The sequence below is a fragment of the Theobroma cacao genome, chromosome 2 (assembly GCF_053813885.1).
Source record: "Theobroma cacao isolate CCN51 chromosome 2, ASM5381388v1, whole genome shotgun sequence".
Taxonomy (NCBI): domain Eukaryota; kingdom Viridiplantae; phylum Streptophyta; class Magnoliopsida; order Malvales; family Malvaceae; genus Theobroma; species Theobroma cacao.
In genome coordinates, this window is record NC_142640.1 from 10721750 (window position 1) to 10733358 (window position 11609).

An 11609-nucleotide genomic window follows, 5' to 3' on the forward strand; every position below is an offset into this window, starting at 1 on the left:
TGAAAAGGTTTAAATAAAAGAGCTAAGTGCTGTGAATTGAAAACAAGCAAAAAGTCTATTTTAATTGAGAATCTACCTTCAATATATCGATAGATATTCTTCATCTATCGATAAATAAGCTCATTTATTAATAGATGAAGGTCATCTTTTAATAGTTGGTTATTCTAGCATTTGGATCTTAAAGACTATGAATAACTATTGATAGATGTCATGCATCTATCGATAGATAGCTACCCGAAAAGGACCTTGACTTGCGTCTATCGATAGATGTCGTGCACCTATCAATAGACAGCCACCTAAGAAAGATATTGACTTGCATCTATCGATAATATCTATCGATAGATAGGCGTGATTTTAAAATTTATTAGAGGTAATCCATCAATAAATCGTAAATTTTATCGATAAATGGTGACTATTGGAGCCTAGAACAGAGTGCAAAATGACCATTTTCACATTTAACTCACCTCCAACCACCTTTGAAGCTTCAGCAACTATAAATATAGGCTCTCGCCACATTTATGATACTTAGAAGACTCTGAAATACAATTTCAAGAGAAAAATTCAGCTCAAATTATTCAATACTTCTTGTTCTCCTCTTCTAACATTTAAGTCTTCTATTATATCATTTATTTAGCCTTCATTTCCTATTTTCTTCCTTACCAAATATTGTACTTAATTTGGTACTCACCCTTTAAGAGGCATTCTAGCTATGCTCATCTCGTTTATTGTATTCTCTTGAGTGGTTATACCTTAACCGATTAAAAAAGTAGTATTTTAGTGGTTATACCTTAACCAAAGTAAAAGGTAGAGTGGTTGTGCTTAATCTATAAAAGGCATTGTATTGTAAGGTTGTGCTTGATCCATAAAATGCATTATATTGAACTTGATTTCACTAATGGATTTTAAAATTTCTTAGTGAATCTAAAGGTGAAGACGTAGGCAAAGAGGTCGAACTTCTATAAAAATTATTGCGTTGTTTTCTCTTATATTCTTCACAAATTCATTTGTGTTCTTAACTTTTTTCTCTCCACAAAAATTTTATTAATTTGTTTAATTCCAAAAAAGACTTGGTTTAAGAAATTTTTATTTTTCCTAAATTTAAAATGAAATTCCTAAATATTCCAATCCACCTCTCTCTCGAAAATCTTTACATTGAGCTTATTGCACTAACACCAGAGACATCCCTAAAATATATGAAAATGATAATTTCACAACATTAGTTAACTGGTCACTTTAGTTTCTACAAATCAACTAGCATAAATAAAACTTCTCCTTTAATAAGTTATTACTATTACCTGTACAAAAACCATGGTATAATTTTATTTATTTTATTATTAACTTAATGAGTAAGGGGTATTATACTCTAAAAATACATACCTACATATGTGACATAACATTATGAGATATTCAATCATTATACCTTCATTCATGTCACTAAACAAACTTGTTGTATTGAAAAATTGAAAAATATCACTTTATAGAGTTTTAGTTATCAATTTGTACTCTCTAACTTTATCCTAAGAGTGTACATAATATACAAATATCTAGTGAGAGTACATACTACCATTAAACTTAAAAAACATGCATATCATTTTTTTTGTCATATACATTTAAAAAGTATCTCACCCAAATATCTAGAATAATTAATTGAATATACATAAAAATAAATATTGAATGTGCACTAAAAATTAGAAAAATAACACAAATAAGTTGCATAACGAGAGTGGAAGAAATTTGCAAAAAGAAATCGAAAAAACATTGCCCAAGTGGGTTTCACACACCATTTCCCATGCGTGGGCCTTGCCATCCACATGATTGTTGGAGCAAAAACTGATCCATTCGGGGTCTACTTCTAATTGCTCCTTAATTCTCTGTTTTTAATTGCTTTCAGGTTTTAACCCAATTAGGCCCTTCAAAACCTCAATTAACACTTTATTTTTATGAAACCCATGTATTAAACTTCATCAAAACAACATAAATCAAGATTAATTGTCCAAAATTTCAGGTTTGAAAACCATGCTTGACTCCTTTTCAATTATCTTCATAGTTAGTCATATAAATATTATATTTGATGCAATCAAACTTTATATTTCATCTCTATAACATACAAAAACTTATTTATAAAGATAAATTCAAACTAAAACACATATAACATTAAGGTTTTAATCAATTTATTAAGGCATAATATATAAAAAAGCTTATAAATATAAACTATTCAGAAAAATTCAAATAAATTCTTATACTTTTATTGCGTTCAATCAAGTTTTTTTTTTTAGTCAAATAAACATTTATACTTTTATTTTGAGTTATATAACTAATTATTGACTTAGTCAAAATATTATTTGTCGTTCTATGTCGCATAACACTAATGTGACGTACTAACATATCATAGTTGATAACGATATGACATGCTGATATATCATACTTAATGATGACATAATATGCTAATTTGACATGATAATATGACCATATAACATTTTTCACTTTCTAAATCAATACTATGTCAGTGCCATGAGTATATAAAATGACAAATGATATTTGACTAATGACAATTAGCCAACCATTAGTTATAAAGGCTTATATGACTCAAAATAAAAGTATAAGGCTTGATTGAATACAATAAAAGAATAAACACTTATTTGAATTTTCTTACATAATTTAAGAGCTTATTTGAGCATTATGTCATTCATTAATTGGGTTCAAAGTTTAAACTCGAAACCTTAAACTTTAATTTCCCTCTCAACAAGCCAAACCATGGTATTGACTTAATCTTTGTATTAAGAGTAGAGCTGTCAACATGGGCTGGCCCAGCCCAGCCTAGCCTAAGCCTTTGTGGGTTAAGAAAATATAGGTCGGGCCGGGTCAGTCCATTTTTTATATGGGCCATGAAAACTTCAACCCAGCCTACTCTTTGCTAGCTCATGGGCTGAGTTGGGTCAGTCCATTTTTTATTTTTTTCAAAAAAATTATTTTTATAATTTTATAATAAAATTATTTTATGATTTAATTTATAAATTACAATTATTAATTTGATAAGTATAGGTTAAACACATTAAAATATATAAAATAAACAATATTATTGATAATTAAATTATTAATCTTATATAATTAAATATATAAAATTATTAAATTAATTAAAATTATTTATTTTTTTAACTCACAAGGTTGGCTCGCCCCAGCCCACCTCAACCCACTGATTTGGTGGGCTGGCCCATTTAGACCTAGCCCACCCATATTTGACAAAACAATGGGCCAACCCAATAGGCCAAACTCATTTTGACAGGTATAATTAAGAGGAACGAAAACCCTATGTTAATTCAAATTAAAACTCATCAATTTAGGCATATTCTAGACAAATTCAAATCAAATCCAAAGATCCATTCTCGTGGGCATAATATCTAAAAATAACAACATTTGATTTCATTAAATCGATGAGTTTATCAAGTTTTATGGCCTCAATAATAATTTTAACTCATCAAAAACAAATAATCTCAAGGTAATTTAACAAAAATTGCATAAATCAAATTTTTCTTAACTTAAAATTGTTAAAACTCATGGTTTCTGAAAAATCTAATTTCGCAATCATGATTTCATTCAATTACATGGATATAATTTGATCTAACAACCATATGAATTATATTATATCATCAATTAAGCATGCCCAAGATTTAATTGCACTATTCATAAGGGAATTATGAATTTTTATGGTGTAATTACATAAATTCAAAATCACACAAAACCTTAACATGAACTCATTATTTATGTAATCAATATATAATTCTTAAGTTTCAAAATTATAATCATGGCGGCTTTGATACTGATTGTTAACTTTATATATAATTAATGTATACTAATCCAAAATCAACCATAGCAAGAATTTAAAACATAAAATATACTTAATTCTTGATATATGATTTGACAGTGAAAACAATATGAATCACAATCTTTCTCCTTTTTGATCTATTAACTCTTCAAGAAGTAAGAATCTTAATGATTTTGTGTAGATAGGAGAAAAGACTTAACTTTTATATATATATATAGCGATTCTTTAATCTTATCCATTATTATAAAATTTAAAATTTCCTACAAAGGTTTAGACTTTATTAGATCATATTATGAATTATAATTTGTCACTTTGTCAAGACCAAATAAATTTAGTCCAACTTTAATAAAAAATTAAATAATTTAAATTGACACTTTATTATTTGAAAAATTCTAACATTTATCACTAATTCGATGAAAAAGACTCAACTGAACACAGCCTGGTTTGGTACACATTGCTTCAAACAGTTCTGCCGACGAGAGAAAATTGAATTTTCACACTGTTTAACAGTTGCAACTTTCTAAAACATTAACCACGCTCATGAATTTTGCCTTTTCGCCTCACGGTTCAGTATGCTTCTGCAAAAATTTTGGTGGAACTTGCTGAACCTCCAATTCTATTTGAGTCGGTCAAATGAAGGCATTAAATTTAGTGACACAGTGTTGAAATTAGAGGACTACAGCTAAAATTGGTCAGGCTTGTGTATAGGACAACTGAGTGATGCGGCCGCACAAGGAGCACATAGTTAAATGACTGAGTAATTCTATCCTGTATACATCTGCATATGCTCTCTGAGTACCCTTTGGATTGAAATTTCTTTAATTTCCCAGTCCCCAACCGTTGATTATTCAAACTAGTGCACCTCATCTCGCTCAGTGGTGCTGTGAAGAAATTTTGAAATGCAAATGAATCATTACAGAGCCTCTTTCTCTCTTTATCTACTTCCCCTTTTTGGTTCGCTGAGAGCGAAATCCACATTCAGACTGCATCCAGTTTAGTTTTCTTTCTGGCTTTAACTAAGGGCTCTACTGCCTTTTCCACTTTAGTTAATTGTGCATAATGATTGAATGCAACCAGAATTTGGATACATAGGGAGTGGAATCATATTAACACAAGTATCGTGATCGAGTGCAATCACTTCAACAAAGCCTTTTTCTCCTACAATCTTCTGTGCAATACAACAGAGCAAATTGCTGGTGTCAATGATTTACTTGAACAACATGAACACATAGCCTCCAATTCACAAGGACTTTCTTTTCCTTGGATGGAGTGTAGGCTCAAAAGCCAAAATATTACGACAAAACCAGCCTAGTTTCGTTAATAGAGAATACAAAATTTATGGGTTTGGCCTTTCCTCAGAAAATCTTGGGAGTTGAACGAGCGAGTTCACTCGTGTGACACCTTCCAAACCTAACCAATTTTGATCTTCAGCAGCAACAGTATCCGCATTTCCTTCAAACTCTGGCGGCAGCCTTCCATAACTATCACTTTCTTCTGATGATCTAACAGTAAAATTCCTCTGCAAAGATGGCTCCGACTTCTGGCCATCATCAGATTCAACTGCATTACCAGAATGATTACTCTGAAGGGTTGCAGAAGAAAAGCCTTGTTCCTCATAATCAGATTCTGAGTCCATTTTCCCATCCAAAAATAAGCAAACAACTGCACAATCATCCATCTTTGAAGTAGGGTATTTTAGTTTCCATTCCCGTGCAGCTGAGTCGACCAAGATCCCGGCAGCTGATGACCGGGTAGGAGCTGAAGATACAATCTCAACCACCTCTTCATTGCTCAATACATCCCAAACCTGTAATAAAAATATAAACATTAAGGAGAAATATCAAATTACCATTTTTTTTTTCCATATCATGGCAGGCCTTCATTTCTTGAAGGATTCAGAGCCTCAAAATAAAGGTTAATAAATCTTTATCTTTAATAGCACATTAATGTTCTTTTTTTATTTCCTCTGCCTTCAAATGTATTAGCACTTGGCACTTGAATTTAGCTCCCTTACCAAATAAGGAATCTCTTTTCAGATAAACCTTTTCTAGCACATTTAAAGTAATTACATATTAACCAACCTGTGACTGATCACATATCATTACAGCAGATCATCAGACATTTTATAGAAAAATCAACTGACAGTAAAGGTAACAAACAGAATTGATCTTCCACACTATGTTGACATGTTTCGCATAAGAACTGGGAGAATCAAAAATGAAAAAACAAAAAATAGATTAACCTGTGATATGGGTCGTTACCAACCACCGACTCTCACTCTTAATGTGGATGTCACTCATAGCAGTGAGCCCTAAGTGCAGGAGCACTTCTAATAAACCACGTATCAGGTGCCATAGATCTGCAAGGGTACAGCTTTAAACCTAATAGGCACCATGCAAGGATGAGAACATAAGCTTTTACCCTTAAGTGGACTTCTTCGTCAGTTCTATTCCATGCCTTCCTACTCCATTGACAGTTTCAAGTTAAAAGGACTCATGACAAAGTTTTTTATTTTTCCTTTTTATTTTTTTGATGAATCATAACAAAGTTCTTATTATTCCAACTGTTTCCTCTTTTTATATCTCTTCAACAACATTCAATTTTTACATCATGGCCCTTTCTTGGCCTTAAGGCAGAGTTGAATTGAAGGTGTAGGATAAAGGATTGTCCTATTCAAAAGCCCAATCAGCAATTAGCCACCAACTGTCACCCTATCTAGAAACATCCAAAAATTCCATCAAAAAGAAACCCCACCAACATATTCTTCCTCCTTATAAAAGATGAGGCCCTACTGAATAACCGCTATGAGCCGTAGACCAAGCAACTAAATAAAAAACTGATTTGCTTCTTTGAGCAGATTTTACCGGAGCTCTTCCTTGCAGTGGTTGCCTGCAGATGGTACAAAATTTGTGTTGATTTTTCACTCTACTGTTTTACAGTCTAGCAGAATTTACAAACTTTTTATTGTAATAATGTCTGCCAGGTAACTATAGCCCAAGTTGCTTCAGAATTCCTCTGAGACAGTGATATATCATTACACTGTTTAATGTGTGTACTCATTGTTGTCTAAATTGGTAATTCTTTAGGTAGTCTACTCGTTTACTCTGTTTGCAACTTATTGCCGCATTCGAGCTTCCCCTCATCATTACTTAATAATAGTATTTAACATGCACCAGAAAAGGTTCTGCTCAACCTTGAATAAACCAAAGAAATGTGGAAACAAAGTTCACAAATAAAGAATGAATGAAAAATCAGAGTCAGAGATGAAAAAATTACCCCATCAGAGGCAAGAACAATAAATTGATCTCTCTCTGTAAGGATCCGGTGGGAAAATTCAGGTATAGAGATAACACCATATTCCTTCAAACAAAAATCCCCGAAAGCTCGAGCCATTGCTAGCCCAGGGGCATCATCAAATGGCAACCATACTCTAGGTACTTCAGGTTCATCTTGCAAAGCAAAGACCCTACCTTTGCACCTTTTAATCCTTTCAGCTTCCCCTGGAGAATTCAAATATAACATTTAGTACATTACATCCATTTTCAAGTATACCCACAAGGAAAAGATTAGTCCGAGATGTACTTGGTAAATCGGGCTTCAGATCAACTGTTAATTGGATTGCCACCATTGAATCATTGCTGTCCTTGGATCCCATAATCGCTCGAGAATCCCCAATATATCCCATGAAAAGATTGGAGCCCTAACATCATAAAATCAACCTACATGAATTAGACCAAAGCTAGAAAAATTTAAGTTGAAGAGCAGCAAGCAATGCTTCTGTCATACCTGTTTCACAATAGTGACAGCAGTGCTACCACTACAGAAGCAGTCCAAATTAGGATGGGACCTCAACTCCTTATCCATGGCCTTGTATGATTTCATGAATGCTTCCTTCCATATAGAATTTAATCTATCCTCAGCAGAACCATCCTTCTCAGAATCTCCACCATCCGATTTCTTTGAATTTCCCCTGAAACATGTTCTCCCTGACCCATTTTGCCTTGACCGATAAGAATGCATGGAGGACAGCAACTTAAGGGGCAGGGCATCTCTAACTTTCCGAGCAACGAGATGGCCATGTGGACCATGGCCATCAAAAACACCACAAAAGGTCACATCTTCTGACATAAAATCCTACAGGATTTTTAAATTTATCAATGTCATTAAGCAGTTAACCTCAAAATATAAAAGAATCTCAAAATTGAAGGATCCCAAAGTCAAAGTAACATCTAAAACTTACTTCCCATACAATCATGGCATCCTGGTTTATTCCCTTACGACCCTGCTGAGTAAATATGCAAGAAGTTCTGCTCTTTCCATTTGTGAAAATCCTGTTGGGTACTGAGGGTAAATGCTGCAATGCGATAACATGATCTGAGAATGTTCTCTTAGTCCTCTTCTGCCCACAAAATCCAACTTCAAAACACGAAGGAGAAACTGCCCCCCCATGGCTTCTGGTACTGCAAGTACTCCGACTACTAGTCGAGACACAACACCCCATTTCCTCAGCTCCAGACAGAAGACATCTGATGAAGTTAAAAGGACAAGGTTCCTCCTTGAGCCAGAACAGATCTCACGTGAAATTATATGTAGTTGCTTGAATGGTCAACCAAGCCAAATACTATTACACCAAAGATTCCCACACATCAGACCGCAGGCCACTTTACACCTCAATGTACAAAACTTGGTCAAATATAATCCATTGAGGGTTCCGTAGATCGATAACAAAACCAGCTGAACAAAACAAGAAGACATTAGTTAATTGATTTGTTTATTCTACAGTTCCGGAAATGGCTGCATACAAAATAATCAATAAAATTGAACAAAATGCATATAAAAATCTTCCATGTGACATCAGAATAGAATATACTTAAAAGTCTGTCCTAATAGTTTTGTCACTGATAAAAATTCACATTGATACAATTCAGATGGTGAGACTTTTATGTAAAGTAATCCACAAACTGCTTACATAAAAAGGAAAGGCGGTAAAGACAGAAAATCAGCAAAACAGGGAGCATGAACCAAGAATAAACCACAAAACAAGAAACATGTCTTGTTTTGTAAACAATTAAAGCAACCCATGGAATTTTTATCCCTAGCAGCACATTCAGTCACAAAGACAACCCATCTGTATTATCAAAACAAGAAAGAAAGATAAAAGTAAATCTAACAAGATCATACTTAACAAACAACAAGCAAACCTCTCACTTATAAGATACAAAGTCATTTTTCTTTCATCTATGGCACATGTATGCTTGGAAATTACGACTAGTAATGCTAAGGGAGTGAGAGATTGAAGAGAAGACAAAATTAAAGGCATTGAAATATTAAGATCATGCTTAAAGCTTTACCTTCTCTGTTCACAAATAGAACTCAAAAGAAAGATCAAAACAAAGAGTAAGGGCTAGCTGAGAAAACGTGTTAAAGGAATAGAAATTACACATTTAGGAACCAAATATTACATTATTTGAATTTTACTCAAATGGGGCCAAATAAACCTGAGCCTAATAAAGTTTGAAGTAAAGATTGTCAATTAGGAGAAAACCAACAAAGATAAAGTTGAAAACTAAAGGAAAAAGGAAGAAGCTGATTTTAGTTTTCTGAGGACCTAACAGAACATAAAATTTTGAGAGAGAGAGAGAGAGAGGAAAGGGAAATTGTTCAAAGTTTGAGTACCGAACTGAGGGAAAACCAAAAGGAGGAGATAAAGCAAAAACGGAAAAAGTAGAAAAAGACGAAACAAAGGAATGATTTTGTCAAAAACAGAATCAAGAGAACACAAAAAATAGAATAATGGAGATCAAAGTAGACATAAATAACAGAATCGAAAAATCAAATTCACTGTTATGTTAACTCAAAAAGAAGATAAAATTTTTTTTACAGAAAAAAGAACAATGTAGAATTAAAGCAGAGTTGAAAGTTGAAACTCCCACTCTTAGAAATTGAAAAACAAAAACAAAAGAACCCTTTCTTTTTTCTTTGCTTTGCTTTACCCAAGTTTCCAGAACGGAAGGAAAAAGGATCTTCCAAGCTTATAACAAGCTAGAAGCTTTGATGCATGGTTAATGTTTTAGTTTAGCTAAAATAAACGGTGCAAAATAGAAAACCCCAGAAAGAAAAAGGATGTTGACAGAGGAAATAAGTGAATGAGAAGCGTGTAACGTTATGAATTAGCACAGACAAAAGCCAAAAGGAAAGGAAATACCTTTGTTTTTTTTTTTTTTTTTCAAAATTTCACGCTCTTTGGAAGAAGCAGAAGCAGAGCACCAGACGAGAGAGAGAGAAGAGAGGTGATAATAATTACTAGGAGCAAGGGTAGGAGATATGGGTGCATTCATTAATTGCAAAAGCAGAGCAAAGAAAGCAGAGAGAGAGTGAAAAAGAAAGAAAGAGAAAGCCTTTGCAGTCAGCAAAGGAGGGTTTTACAAAAATTTCTTTTTTGGGTTTTGAAATTTCAAAAAACCAAAAAAAAAAAAGACAGGGACAATGAAAATGGGGAAATGGTTAGAACATGGAAGCCGAGATGTGTGTGTAACTTACCATGGGGGTTAGCGCTGTTCTTCAACAGCCAGAATTCTTTACACATCTCCCCACCCCGCACGCTCTACTGTTTTGGCGCGTACCTTAACAATATTCTCAACTCCCGAATTCTTTCCATCACACTATCCTATTCCTAATTAATCAATTGCTCCTCCGTTATCTCACCTTTAAGAATAGTATACATTTAATTTAATACTTTTATTATTTAATATTTTCAACTACTTACTTGTAATTTCTTTTACTTTTTTATATTAAAAAGTATTAAACATCAATTTATTAAAAATATTAAATTTGAATACAAAATATATTAAAATAATTTTTTCTTATGTTTTGTAAAAAATTAAAAAAATAAAAAAAACAAGAACCAATGGAATGAAATGGGTCGTAAGTGTACGGTTTCATAACATGTTTTCAGTTTAAGCATATAGGACGACATAGGTTTCGAAAGGTTACAAAATTTTCAACTGTAAAATCTAATCAATAGGTACATGGAAGAATGTCTCGTGTTAATCTTCGTATTTATTTTTTCAAAAATAAAAAATAAATGTTTAATATAAAGGCAAAGAAAACGAGTATAAGTTAATAGCATTCTAATTTGTAAAAGCATCTAGGTTACAATTTTATTTGATGTTTTTATGTAAGAATATAATTTTTTTAATAATTTATTCACAACCAAAATAGTAACAAGTAAAATTACATTCAATTTACAATGTTTCTTTTCTTGTCAAAATTAATGTATTTAAAATAATATTTTTTAATACAAGTAATTAGTTAAGATATTTATCCATTTCTTTTTTAGTAAATTATAAGTATTTTGAGGTTTGGAGGGTATTAAAATTAAATAATTTTGCATTTTGACATTAACAGAGAATAACATAATAAATTTAATGGATCAATTAATTTTTATAACATTAATTAAAGTTTAAAATCAAATATTCCATACTGAAAATGTCCAAAATACATTATTTATATAATTATATAATAATTATAAATAATATTATTTTTAAAATATTTTTGAAATTTTTAATAAACTCATATTAGAAAAATAATTTAATTACATTTTCAGTCTTTTGAGTTATAAATTCAGATTTTTATAAGTTTTAGATTCGATTAGTCTCAAATTTAAGGTTATTGAGCATTTAGTTCAATTCAAGTTTGAGTTTCTTCAGGTAAGTGGTGTGCAATTTAGATTCTTTTGATTATAAGATTTTGACTTTTTTTTATCATTCAATTGACATCAAATTAG

The 11609-nt window shown here is 32.0% G+C and overlaps 1 protein-coding gene across 3 annotated transcripts; it reads right to left on the reverse strand.

Moving 5' to 3' along the window:
* Positions 1-4902: 4902 nt before the first annotated feature.
* Positions 4903-10482, reverse strand: LOC18608667 (putative protein phosphatase 2C 52). 3 transcript variants are annotated; one of them, XM_088803719.1, is made up of 6 exons: positions 10364-10482; positions 8064-8557; positions 7610-7957; positions 7406-7523; positions 7100-7323; positions 4903-5630 (listed from the first exon to the last, which is right to left on the reverse strand). In XM_088803719.1, the coding sequence occupies exons 2-6, from the start codon at positions 8322-8324 to the stop codon at positions 5160-5162; spliced, it is 1422 nt and encodes a 473-aa protein (XP_088659845.1). In that variant the 5' UTR covers positions 8325-8557; positions 10364-10482; the 3' UTR covers positions 4903-5159. The 3 variants fall into 3 exon arrangements, with proteins under 3 accessions (XP_088659845.1, XP_007043535.2, XP_007043536.2); XM_007043473.3 differs by lacking the exon at positions 10364-10482 and adding an exon at positions 10029-10292; XM_007043474.3 differs by lacking the exon at positions 10364-10482 and adding an exon at positions 9175-10019.
* Between the last annotated feature and the right edge of the window lie 1127 nt (positions 10483-11609).